General features: G+C 38.3%; 1 protein-coding gene across 2 annotated transcripts in view; it reads left to right on the forward strand.

Annotated features, from left to right (window-relative positions):
- Positions 1 to 14711, forward strand: part of LOC135113200 (centrosomal protein 43-like) — a 155151-nt gene that overhangs the window by 102510 nt on the left and 37930 nt on the right. For both annotated transcript variants that reach the window (XM_064028337.1, XM_064028336.1), the window contains one exon: positions 4745 to 5016. In XM_064028337.1, coding sequence (XP_063884407.1) covers positions 4745 to 5016 — 272 coding nt within the window. The remainder of the gene's footprint in view (positions 1 to 4744; positions 5017 to 14711) is intronic.

Raw genomic sequence — 14711 nt, forward strand, 5'->3', positions numbered from 1 at the left:
AGACTATGTCATTCAGCTGATATTTGGAAGAACAAGCCAAGTAATGCTGACAAGTGCAAGGCTGAGTGTTTGAGGTGCACAGGTGAATGCGCACTGTTTGATGAAGGCCTTGGAAGGAAGTGAGTTGCAACTTTGCATTGTTGTTGGGATTATATAAGGGCTTAGGTTTCTCAGGCAAGATGTCTTATCACAAGTGTTTGTCTTCCTTGAACAGAAGAAAGTGTGGGGTTATAAGAGAAATTAATGGATGCCTCAATGTGAGAAAACCATGAACCTGACATGAGGGAAACCTATCTGTGACATGCCATAACACCTCTAATATTATATGGTTTACTTATTCCACAAAGCTGTTGGACACTGGATGGTGTGCCACAATCTAAGTCTGCTTGATTCTAAACTTCAGCAAGAAACTTGTTTCTAAATTCAGTATCATTATCAGAGAGAGAATAACCCTTGGTGAAGTAAAGGGGTTAATTATGTCTCACAAAGGTGTGAGCTATGGAAGCAACCATTTTGTCCTGCAAAGGAGTGAGCACAAGGTACCATGAAAAATTATTCACACACAAAGAGATACTTATTACCTGAAGAAATTCATGGGAGCTGAAGTAAGTCAACACTCACTATATCCCAAGGACATTCAGGTACAGAGTATTCAAGCATGGATACCGGGTAAGAGGGGTGACTTTTATGCTGCTTACAGGAGATGTTATGTGATATCTCATAAGGAAGGCCTAGGTGGCATGTGGGCCAAGGTGTATAGTGCCTGGGAAGGTTGCAGGGCATGACAGAAATGGCCATGGAATGTAATATGATGAACCTCAGCAAAACAAATTGATGTGAATACACCATAAGGTACAGAAACATAAGAGTTCATCAGATGGGAGAGGATAATCCCACATAACAACAAAATTGACAATGACAGGCTGCACATGCTGAAAAAAATGGAACTTTATACACACAAAACCCAGGATGTGAAATATATGACTGTCAGCTCCACTGATACTCATGTGAGGAGCTCAGAGAACGAGAGGAGAGGAAGATAAATTAAGATTAGATACAAGGAGGATGGCAGCAAGGCATGCCAGGTACTTCTAAAGGGAGTTAGGTAAAAAAAATTGCTGTAGCACCAGAAATATCTGTGTCCTCATACTGTGATCATGTCTCAACCAAAGATTTTAAATATTTATATTATATCCTATTCACTTTAAAACAGGGTTGGTATAAAAAAAAATCTTCCCTAAAAAAAAACACTCAGAAAAAAAAAAACTACTAAAATGAAAAAAAGCCTAAGTGTTTTATATATATATATATATATATATATATATATATATATATATATATATATATATATATATATATATATATATATATATATATATATATATATATATATATATATATATATATATATATATATATATATATATATATATTATTTTACATATCAAATTTTTTATTTTTTTATATCATTGATAAACAAGGTCTATATATATATATATATATATATATATATATATATATATATATATATATATATATATATATATATATATATATATATATATATATATATATACATAAAAAATGTAAAAGTAGTCAAACCTGACCCATTCATTTCCTGTATAGTACAAATTAACACAGGCTTTTGTCCAACTGGATCAGTGTGTATCAGCATGACCTAAACAAGTGCCTGTTCTTCATTAATAGAAAGTGTCAAAATCTTTCAAGATCTAACTCCTGCTGTGACTTCTGGCACCTAGCCAAGAGTATCTCTAATAACTTTGCTTCTTCATCTTTCCCTCCTTTATTTCAACCTGATGGCACCACTGCCATCTCATCTATTTATAAAGCTGAACTCTTTGCTCATACCTTTGCTTGGATGATTCACGGCTTATTCCTCCCTCTCCTCCACCCTCTGACTGCTTCATACTACCCATTAAAATCCTTCGTATTGATGTTTTCCATGCCCTCATTGGTCTAAACCTTTGGAAGGTTTGTGGACTTGATGGGGTCCCTCCTATTGTCCTCTGAAACTGTGCCTCTGTGCTTGCACCTTGGCTACTCAAGCTCTTCCAACTCTATCTATCAACATCTACCTTTCCTTCTTGCTGGAAGTTTGCCTAAATTCAGCCTGTTCCTAAAAAGAGCGACCATTCTAGTCCCTCAAACTAATGTCCTATTGCTTTAGTTTCCTGCCCCTCTAAAGTTTTCAATCTATCCTTAACAGGAAGATAATTAAACATCTATCACTTCACAACCTATCTGATTGCCAGTATGGTTTCCATCAAGGCCATTCTACTGGTGATCTTTTGGTTTTTCTTACTGGGTCTTGGTCATCTTTAAGGGATTTTGGTGAAACTTTTGCTGTTGTCTTAGACATATCAAAAGCTTTTAATAGTCCAGCACAAAGCTTTGATTTCCAAACTACCTTCCTATGACTTCTATCCTTCTCTCTGTAACTTCATCTTAAGTTTCCTTTCTGACTCTTCTTTTGTTGCTGTGGTAGACAGTCACAATTTTTCTTCTAAATCTATTAACAGTGATGTTCCTCAGGGTTCTGTTCTGTCACCCACTCTCTTCCTATTATTCATCATTGATCTTCTAAACCAAACTTCTTGTCCTATCCACTCCTATGTTGATGATACCACCCTGCACTTTCCCACGTCTTTTTGTAGATGTCCAACCCCTCAGTAAGTAAACATCTCTTGCAGAGAAGCCACAGAACACTTAACTTCTGATCTCTGTAAAATTTCTGATTGGGTCAGAGCAAACTTAGTATTGTTCAATGCCTCAAAAACTCAATTCCTCCATCTGTCAACTCAACACAACCTTCCAGACAACTATCCCTTCTTCTACATTTACACTCATTTGTCCCCCTCTTCTACACTGAACATCCTCGGTCTGTCCTTTACTTACAATCTAAATTGGAAACTTAACATTTCATCTCTAGCTAAAACAGCTTCTGTAAAGTTAGGTGTTCTGAGTCATCTCCACCAGTTTTTCTCACCCTCCACAGCTAATAACTCTGTACAGGGACCTTATCCATCCATGTATGCAGTATGCTTCACACGTATCAGGGGGGTTGGTACCACTCATACCGCTCTTTTAGACAGGGTGGAATCAAAATGGCAAATGCAATTTAATATCAATAAATGCAAAGTGCTTAGCGTAGGTAGAGGAAACCCACACAATAGGTACACATTAGACAACCGAACTCTGGTAGGTACAGGGTACGAGAAAGATTTAGGAGTTATAGTTAGCTCTGAACTCCGTCTAGGGAAACAATGCATAGAAGCCAGAAACAAGGCAAATAGGGTACTAGGATTCATTTTTAGGAGTGTTAAAAGTAGAAGGCCAGAAGTAATATTAAAGTTATACTTGGCGCTGGTCAGACCTCATCTAGACTACGCGGTGCAGTTCTGGTCCCCACATTACAGGAAAGATATAGGTCTATTAGAATCAGTACAGAGGAGAATGACTAAAAGGATACAGGGGATGAGGAGTATTCCTTACGAGGCAAGGTTGAAGCTGTTAAATTTACATTCTTTAGAGAGACGTAGGTTAAGAGGGGACCTGATAGAAGTCTTTAAGTGGTATAAGGGTTATAACAAGGGAGATGTAAGCAAAATTCTTAGGATCAGCAACCAGGGTAGAACAAGAAATAACGGGTTCAAGCTTGAAAAATTTAGGTTTAGGAAGGAGATAGGAAAAAATTGGTTCTCAAATAGAGTGGTAGATGAGTGGAATGAGGAAAAAATTGGTTCTCAAATAGAGTGGTAGATGAGTGGAATGGACTCAGTAATCATGTAGTTAGTGCTAGGACACTAGAGAGCTTTAAGAGAAGATTAGACAAGTTTATGGATGGGGATAGCAGATGGAAATAGGTAGGTGTGTTTCATACAGGGACTGCCACGTGTAAGCCTGGTCGCTTCTTGCAGCTTCCCTTATTTCTTATGTTCTTATGTTCTATCCTGTCAACTCCTCTACTGTAACTGACTGTCTTCAGCCTCTCTCTCATTGCTGCAATGTTGCATCTCTTGCTGTCTGCTACTGCTATTTTCATGCCAACTGCTCCCCTGATATTGCTGATTGCATGCCTCCCTTCCTCTTGTGGCCTCACTGCACAAAACTTTCTTATTTCCCTCACCCCTATTCTATCCACCTTTCTTATGTTAAAATTAACCAGTATTCTCAATCATTGAGCCTTTTTTTTCTGGTAAACTCTGGAACTCCCTGCTTGCTTCTGTATTTCTACCTTCCTATGATTTGAACTCTTTCAATAGGGGTTTCAAGACATCCTGTAATTTCTGACTACTGCTTTCAACTTTGGGGACCAGCACCTCAGTGGGCCTTTTTTTTTTTTTTTTTTTTTTTTTTTTTTTTTTTTTTTTTTTTTGCTGGTGTCCCTCCTACATGAAAAATAAAAAAAACACTTCAAACCTTGTTTCACACTAGATTGTTTTTAATTGCATATTTAAACTGATTTACATATAAATATGAGGAATAAACAAAAAAAAAATAAAATCCAAAAGAACCCAATAAAGCCCCACCCCAAAACAAAACAAATGAATAAATAAATAAGTAGATAAATAAAACCCAATAAAATCCCCCAAAAAAACAGTGGGTTGGATTAAAGAAAAATGGGTTTTCAAACCTTGCTTTAAAAGGACAAAAACAGAAATAAGAGATGATAGCCTAAATGATATTGAAATTATTAACAACCACTGCCATTACTGTCTTGCAGCAAAATGGGGAAGCAAGCAGCATATCAAGTAACAGCAGTAATTGCAGTAGGGAACAAGATTCAGTGCAGCAAAAGAAACCACTACAGGACGGAGCCAGCCATTCCCCAGACCATCCACAGAGAGCTCCTGAGAACCATTTGTGGACAAAGAAGGATGCTGAAGAGAGGCATAGAGAAGGAGACATCCAGGCATCACCCATCCTCCTTCCCTTGACTCTTGAAAATGGAAGAAAGAGAAATGAAATTATTTTAGAATCAGAGAAGACTGTTGGGTGAGTGTTTAGTATATGACTTTGGTTCTTCTTAGTCTATGATGTGTGTATTTACCTAGTTGTATTGTACAGGGCATGAACCAAAGCTCATTTTGTTCTGTCTCCATAACCATATTTATCCAGTTTATCTTTAAATATGTGTACACTGTTTGCTACAACCACTTCTTTTTTCATATCATTCCAGATTTCAATAGTTCTTTGTGGGAAGCTGTATTTCTTGATGTCGCTTGAACATCCACTCTTTTTCATTTTCTTACCATGCCCCCTCGTCTGTCTCTCCCTCCTCCATCTGTGGTACCAAGTCATTGCTGTCTATTCTTTCTTTATTGTTTACTAATTTGTACATTGTTATAAGGTCTCCTTTTTCTCTTCTGTCTTGTAGTGTCGGTAACCCCATCTCTTTAAGTCTTTCTTGCCTTGCCTTGTGGTACAACACTTGTCACTCTGTGCCTACTTGATTTAGTGTCTGATTACTGTTCTCATTTCCCTCCCTTGTAAATAATCCTCCATCCATCTCAATGTTGCTCCCTTTAGTCCTCCTCCATTCTCTCGCTTTCACATAAAGCTTTTGTGGGAAACTTTATTGAATGCTTTTATGAGATCCAGGTATACCACATCAACCCATCCATCCCTCTCTTGCATTCCATCTATTACTCTCATATAGAAGCTCAGTAGATTTGTGACACAGGATCTTTCTTTCTTGAATCCAAATTGTTTTCCTGTAATTATCTTTTCATCTTCTAGATATTCCACCCATCTGCCTTTAATTACTATTTCACAAAGCTTGCTTACAATACTTGTTAGTGGCACCACTCTATAATATAATGGTTCCATTTTATTTCCTCCTTTGTATATAAGCTCTTTTCCAATCCCTTGGTACTTTTCCTTCTCTCAATGAGCTGTTAATTATATCCCATATGGGTTTTCCAATTGTTCTCTGCATTCTTTTAATATCCATCCATTTACTTGATCTGGTCCCATAGTTTTTCTAACATCCAGCTCTTCCAGCAGTTTCTTGATTTCTTTTGTCTTTACTTGTATCTCCTGTATTCCCTCATTCTGTGATACCACTTTCGGTGCCACAAATTCAGTTTCCATTATCATTCATTAGTTCACTCATCTCCTCAGTAGTTTCATTAATTCCTCCTTCTCTTTTTAACTTGTTTATGCCATCCTCATGTTTCATTTTCCCATTTATGTATCTGTAGAAGAGTTTGGGTTCTTCCTTGCATTGTCTCACTATGTCACTTTCAAAGTTTCTTTCTTCCCTTCTTATTTTGGTATATTCATTCCTTGCCTTTCTGTATCCTTCTCTAGCATTTCTGTTCATTTATCTTCCATGCCCTGTCCTTTTTCTTTTTTGTTTCTACACACCTGGCATTATACCATTCATGCTTCCCAATTTTCACTCTGTAACAAGGTGGCAGGGTGATAGGAAGATAGGAAAGTGGGGGATAGCATCATCAGTCATTAGTACCAGATTGGAGAAGGATGGCTGTGGTTCAGGGTGTCATTACTTTAAGACAAGACATGCATAGCCCTGATCTGCACTATACAGAGTCAACTCTTATCTAGGAGCACATCTTGTGTGGCATGGTCTAGCCAGAGGAGTGGAGGGTAGTGTAGGTGTCTCATTGTAGCTGCTTGTGGAGTCCACCCCCTTGGTAGCATCCTCTCTTCTATGTAGATGCAGCTTACTGCTCTGCATCACATTCAGATGGTTGGAGGTGTCACCAACTCCTGAGTGATGCACACCTGCTGCTCTATAGCTGTATTGTCTACTGCTTAAGAAATGGGGTATTGATCACAGTCAATGTGGTCTCCCTCTTCCCATCTCATGGTTCTGCAGATGCACCTGTTGGCCTGGAGTGAGTGGGTTCAGTTTGTGTGCTGTTTGGTTGAACTTAGCATCTCCTGTGTACACCATGGCTCATGAGTGAATAAACTCACTCGTGGTCTCATAGCATCCTCATCCACTGTCTGCTGACATGGTAGTGTTGCATGGTGATGGGCATGAAGTCCCTTACCTGCTGTCCCTTCAGCAGTTGAGTTGGGGGAGACACCCATGTCTTGCAATGGTGTGTTCAGATCCTGGAGAATGGCTGTTGTAGCCAGTGGCGTACCAATGGGGGCCATGCAGCCATGGCCCCCCTTTTGCAAAAAAAAATAATAGTGAATAAATATATTTATTAAACAAAAATAATAGGAAAATTAATATTAGTGTTACAATTATGAATGTGCACATGTGTGTGGAATTGTGAGCCCAGTGGCACTGAGTGACCAAATTATATCTCCTTTGGTTTTGTCTTGAGTTAATGGTAGGATATAAGGTGTGTTATTAGTGAAAAAAAAAGTAAGATGATAAATTGATAGGTTCATAAAATTATATCAAGTTGTCAAATGAAAGCGGTGGAGGGATGTTTGTAGCGGGAGTGGGGAGCCAGGAATACGGGAGACAGGGATAGTGTGGGCAGAGAGAAAGCATGAAAGCCATAAATGTAAGGTCTCTTTCCTTTTTGCCCCTCATATTTACTTGGCTCTAGGTTTTAGGTGCTGTCAAAGTGAATGGAGGACTATATAATCATATTGTAGAGACACCAAGCAGACTTGTCTGGTGACAGTGGTATGTAATATGCTTCAGTATTATGATGGGGAGAATGGTATACAACACAAGACATGTATGGGACAGATAAGGTGGACCTTTGTTATGAACTTTAATGACAGAGTTTTATACTTGACAGCAGACAGTGTAGAGTGGCTGAGTGACTATTGTATGCTCAACACTTGAACATTTGAGCTGCAGAATTGAATGAAAACAGTTGATCTATTTTGAGAATCATTCATTGATGATGGAGGTTCATGTAGTTCATAACCTATTCATGTTATTCATATATTTTCTGATCATAAATTCCAAATTTCTGAAAATTATGATTGATAAACTTTTCTTTCTTTTTATCTTGTATTATTTTCTATGGTGTGTATAGTTTCTTTTTTTTATTCACACAGGCTTGGGATTTGTGCCTTTCCATTTCCTACATATTTCCTCCTTGGCCATGAAATACCAGGAAAAAAAAGAAAAAAAAATTATATATATATATATATATATATATATATATATATATATATATATATATATATATATATATATATATATATATATATATATATATATATATATATATATATATGTATATACACATACATACATACGTAGTGTTTCCCCATCTATTTGTGGTTCAGCATTCACAGCTTCCCATATTCGCTGATTTTTTTCCTAACCTAGTCTAACCAATGGGAAGTTTTCAGAGTTGCCAGATATCACCACTGGCTCAGTCTTTTGGCCCAAAGAGCCTGAATTATTCTTTGAATTATTGTAAATTACACACTTTTTTTCTGGGACTTGTCACAGTTACACATCAATACAATACTGGTATTCCATTGCTATTACTTATTCAACACAGTCCTGAATACAGCAACATATCATTCATTTGTGACTTCAATAAGGCTCATGTTTGGAATACTTACACACTGAGCCAATGCTCTCTCTCATACTTACACACTGAGCCAATGCTCTCTCTCTCTCTCTCTCTCTCTCTCTCTCTCTCTCTCTCTCTCTCTCTCTCTCTCTCTCTCTCTCTCTCTCTCTCTCTCTCTCTCTCTCTCTCTCTCTCTCTCTCTCTCTCTCTCTCTCTCTCTCTCTCTCTCTCTCTCTCTCTCTCTCTCTCTCTCTCTCTCTCTCTCTCTCTCTCCACTTCCTTGCTCCATGCACTCTCCTCCTCTGTATGTCCCTTCCTCCCATTGTTCCTTTCCTCTCCCATCTTTTGTCTATTCTCAAACTTTCCTCCTTTATACCTCTCCTTTCCTGTATCTGTCAGAGATAAGGGACAGGGGAGTGACACTCCCTCTCTCCCTCACATTCATTCTATGTCATTTTCCCTTTATCCTTTCTTTCTTACTCTCTCACTCATAGAATCTCATTTTCATTCTCTGTCATTCTCATTCTATTTAGCACTTCCCAGGATTGTTTTTACTTTTAAAGAGTTATGGCTTTCTCACACACAAGGTTCATGCTGCCATTACATGACTGGATTTTAGGGATCCAAACGTTCTAAGCTACTAATGGAAGATAGATAAGAGTCTGGAGCTGGTGAACTTTTAGGATTGTATTCTACCTCCAACCAGTCTGTAAGCCTGTTTGCATAAACTATATACACCTTGTTAGATAGCTGGAGCAGGTCCACCTCTTCCATGTGGAAGGGATACATGGATGAGCAACAGGGGGTGGATAAGGCATTGGCTTTACATACTCAACACTGCATTCACTTTTGTTTAATCTCATTGTTGGTGCTCAGCCAGTATATGGACTGTCTGGCACAGTGCAGTGTAGAGTCCATGTCCTGGTGACCTGATTGGAGACTAGCCACAACCAAACATGGGACAGTGGTGGGGATGACTACCTGCAGGTGCCCCTTGTCAGTGACATACATTATAATGTCCCTGTGGCATGACAAGTGCCACCTCACCTGGAAATATGGGCTTAGCAGCAGCATCCTAATCCCCATCCTAACAAGACACATGTGCATAGAGGAGTCTGTAATACTTATCGTGACAGGCCTCTTCCTCTACCATACAAAGGTTCATGACACCACCTTCCTTATTCTCCTGGGCAAAAGCCCACTGGCACAGGTGCATAGGTGGCTTTGTCCTCTGCCAGATTAATCTTGTCAGGTTCCCTGCAGAGCACAATGTATTGTAAGAGTGCATTGTCCACAAAGTTGGCCTCCCCCATGAGATATTTGACACAGGTGTACATGAGTTTTTTTTCCTCCAAGTTCCATCACAGAGGGGGTTGCTGACATACTTCAGCTCCTTGTTCTGGAGTGTGTGTTAGTCTGTAATGATTGTGAGATTTGGGCTGCCCAGGAGGAACAGCCATGCCTTCTTCTGACACTGAGTGGTGGTGAACACCTTCCCCTCCAGCATCAAGTAGTTTTGCTCCACCAGCATCAGGTGACAGCTGCTGCAGAGTGCCAACTTCCTGCTGCCTATACAATACAATGTGGTCAGTTGTGATGCACACTGGCAGTATGGGGGACTTATAAGCAGTCTTCCACCAGAGGTGTCATGGGTTGTCTGGGCTGTTGGGCTGAAAAGAGTCTCTAATTACCTTGACTTTCCTGCACCATGCAAGAAGCTCTTCATCACTTTATTAACACACAGTTGCTTTAGTCAATAAACTTCACAACTGAAGTGCAGGAGATAACTATAGTTGTGATTTCCTGAAAAACAAGCCAGATTGTACAACACCTTGCATTTAGCCCACCTCTTATTTAGAATATATAGCCCAAAATGAGTCTTGCCTGCCTGTAAAATCTTTAACTTACTTTAAAATCTTAGAAATGTATTTATTTCAATACTTCAATATGTGTTTTTGTCAAAAAGGGCCAAAAACAATTCAGTCACTTAAGATTTAGAACAGAAGAGGTTCTTCGACAGAGATAGAGTTGTTTCTGCCACCAGCCCACTGTACTCAAGTTGACAACAAGAAGATAAGGCTCAAGAATTGCCTTCACAAACGAGGTTAGTAGGATATGATATCCACTTTCAGTATACTAGGGGCAGTGAGCGTCATGAGACAGATGCAGGCAGCACAGTGAGTATAGTAACACGTTTCAAATGTAAAACAATAACAATTTGGAGCTCATCTTGGGGTGAGGACTGTACCTGGCCTCATTTGCCTAGTTTACATTTAATGTACTTTGCATTATATATACAGTGAAACTTCGGTTACCAAATGCCTCCCTTTTCGAACAAATTGTTTTTTTCACAAAATCTTGAACTCATTATTATTATTCCAGTTGTGATGCCATAATTCAGTTATAGAACAAAGTTATTTTATTTCAAATATTAAAAGACATAACAAAAGCTGCCATTTATTACAAATTTATAGTTTCTATAAATATCTACCTCGTTTTTATATATTTGGAGAAGAGGCAGAGTGTAAGACAGTAACTCAATCTTTGAAATAAGATAAATGTGATCCCATTTAAAACCTCAATTGTAAACTAACAGTTTTCGGCACTCAGGAGTAATCCCAAGCCATCTGTGGCTCTTTTGATGACCCCCAGTGCCATCAATACTGCACAGCTTCATTTTTCCAGTAGCTTTTCCAGCAGCAAGATGTCTAAGTGTTATGATCACCTTCATTTTGGTAGTAAGTGGGTTGCTCTTCTCTGTGTCCCTCTGTAAGGCTTCTCACTAGATCGGTCTAAACAGTATCTTCTGATGAGTTCTGTGCCATTATGTTCATTCAATACATCCTTTCTGGATAAATAATTTGTAAGCTGGAGATGTTGTGAAGCAGCCATCTTGGCTATGGGAGCATCTGTCATAAGCCACTAAGACAGTGTAGACTGGTGTCTGGGAACAGATTAATCCATTTCACATTGATTCCTATAGGGAAAATAGTTTCGGTTTTTGAACGTCTTGGATTTTGAATGGCATTCAAGAATGAATTAAGTTTGAGAACTGTATATGTTACAAGACATACAGACATGCTAAAAATTAATATGTTTCTAAAACTGAAATGTAAGTTTAACATTTCATAATGCCAAGCAGCACATATTTTCTTGTAAATAAGATAAGGATTGGTTTTCAAGGAAATATAATTAGGGTTGTCTTTTCACGTTTCCTAATTTTTTTGCTGTGAAGTTTATTGACAACATCTGTTTCGTGTGCAAATACTTTGAAGAAGAGTGTCTTGCATGAATATAGGAAAGTCAGGGTAATTAGAAGCTCTTTTCAAGCCAACAGCCCAAACAATAATGCTGCATAGTGACAGAAGGCTTGGGAAGACCCAAATTGTTGCATGACAACAAAGTTAGGCATTCTAAGTTGTCTCTAGTAGTTTTTTTTTCACTCTCCCCCTCAACCCCAGCTACTTAACTTTGTACAAGAGGCTTTATCTGTCCATATATGGAATTTGCTTCACTTGTATGGGGGTTCTACTCACCACTATTTTAGAGAGGATGGAATGAAAAGCTTTTCATCTTATCAACTCCTCTCCTCTAACTGACTCTTCAGCCTCTCTCCCATTGCTGCAATGTGGCAGCTCTTGCTATCTTCCACCAGTATTTTCATGCTAACTGCTCCTCTGATATTGCTGACTTCATGCCTCCCCTCCTGCAGTCTTGCAGCACAAGACTTTCTTCTTTCTCTCATCCCTATTCTATCCACCTCTTTAATGCAAGCATTGACCAGTATTCTCAATCATTCATCCCTTTCTTTGGTAAGCTCTGGAACCCCCTGCCTGCTTCTGTATTTCCTCCTTCCTATGACTTGAACTCTTTCAAGAGAGAGGTTTCAAGACACTTATCCTTTTTTTTTTTATTCATTTTATTTTATTTTTTATCTTTTTTTTTACTCTATCTGACATCTTTATGGAAACTGGCATTAAGTGTTAGCCTTGGCCATTGGCCCTCATACATAAAACACACACACATACACACACACACACACACACACTGAAGGAAGAGAAGAGATGGAGGGAGCAATTGAACAAAGCAGCCTGGGTTTGTTGACATTCACTCCCAGCACAGGAAGTGGGGCAACTGAAGGCAAAAGATTAGATATCTCTGGTTTTGAGAATATAATACATAAGAAAATATGTGATTCGGAGAAGGAAAAGCTGTCATCGCCAGGTGAGAAGGTGTTACATTGGAAAATATGTGAATTGGAATGGAATCTAAAGCAAGTATTCGAAAGAATGTCTCAAATGGGAGAAAAAAAAACAAGAAATCTTACACGTGGATCATGTGTTGTTGAAGAGTGAATGTGAAGAACTAAAGAAACAACTGAGTACTAATGAGAAGATAGTGGAGGTAAATGATGCTAAGGTGGAGAAATTAAGTGAAAGGCAAGATGTCTGGAAAAAAGAAGAGGAACAGGAGAAAATTGATCTCAAGGAAGTTATAGAAATGCAACTCCAGCAAAGGGAAGATGATGTGGAGAAAACTGTGCTAAAAGTCATCAGAGAAAAACCAAACATAGTAAGGGATTGTTGAAAAAAAAAAAAATGTGTGGTAGTTTTTTGGGTTACAGGAAGAAGTCTAGCCTATTAGACATGCAAGAGAGCAACATGAAAAAAAATGTAGCTGAGAAGGTGGTAGAAACAGCATGTGAGGAACAAGACGAGAGAAATAAGCTCAAAGAAGAAATAGAGGAAGTGTTCAGGATAAGGAAATATAGAGAAAACAAACATAGGCCATTGAAAATTAGGATGAGATCACAAGTTGCTGCTGAAGAACTAATTGCAAGATTGTGGAAGTTAGCATCCAAGGAAATTTATAAGAAAGCCTGGATAAGAAGAGACCTTAATGAAGAAGAAATGAATTGTGGAACGAAGAAAAGGAAAAAAAAAAACATGAACAGAACAGAGACAGAGAAAAAGAGCTTTTATTGGAGAATCAAGGACATGAAATTGAGAAAGAGGTACACAACACTAAGACTGACCGAAGAGAGTTGAAAATAGTATATACTAATGTGAGCGGCCTATAATCAGCTCTGTTAGAAATGAATGATTATTTGAGAGTGAGTCAGCCAGATGTCATGGGGATTAACTGAGACTAAATTATGTGGGGAGTTAGAATCAATTGACCTTGGAGAAAACAGATACAATGTATGGACAAGAAACAGAAATGTCAAGAAAGGAGGTGGTGTGTTATTATTTATAAAGAAAGAACTGCAAGTGAATAACATAATTTATGGTGAGGGAGGAGCTGAGGTGTTGAAAGTAGGAGTGAGACAAAGTGGAGGTAAGAGAGATTTTGCTGTAGCTTATGTAACCCTGAAAACGAACTCATGGACAATAGATGATTATGAACAGATGATTAATAATACTATTGTATGTATGAAGAGACTGGTTACTAACAGTGAGAACATAATACTTATGGGGGACTTCAATTGCAAAGAGGTACCGTGGGAGAATTGATCAACCAAAGGGAGTGAATTGTCAAGGGGAAATAAATTACTACAGATGGTTATGGACAACCTTCTTATGCAGTGGGTGAAAGACTCAACAAGACTTCAGGGGAATGAAGAGACTGCAAGACTGGATCTGGTATTTACCAAGGAGCCTGAAATTGTGGAGGATATGACATACCAAAGCCCATTAGGAAAAAATGATCATGTGCTAATTGAGTTCAAGCTGGGGGTAGAAGGCACAGAGGAAGAAGACCATAAAGAAGGAACACTAAACTTCAGTAAAACAAACTTTGTGGAGCTAAAAAAAATATTTTGAAAGAGCTGATTGGACAGATTTCCACAATACCAGAGGCAGAAGATAAATGGAGATTGCTACTAGGGATATATGAGGAGAGTATAAGAAAATATGTGCCAATAAAATGGGCAAGAAAACAGGCAAGACAAGTGTAGTTCAACAGAGGATGTGAAAAAGCAAAAGCTGAAAGAGATAAGGCATGGAATAGATGGAGGAAAAGTAGAAGACACAACCATTGGATATTTTATAAAGATAAAAGGCATGCATATGGCAACATTCATAAAAAAGAAAGAATAAATTAAAAGAAAGATATTGTTGAGAAATGTAAGTACCAACCCAAATTGTTCTATGGATATGTAAATGACAAACTGAAAAAAAAGAAAGGAATAAGTAAATTGGAGAGAGATGGTGTGATTTA

The sequence above is a fragment of the Scylla paramamosain genome, chromosome 25 (assembly GCF_035594125.1).
Source record: "Scylla paramamosain isolate STU-SP2022 chromosome 25, ASM3559412v1, whole genome shotgun sequence".
Classification (NCBI taxonomy): domain Eukaryota; kingdom Metazoa; phylum Arthropoda; class Malacostraca; order Decapoda; family Portunidae; genus Scylla; species Scylla paramamosain.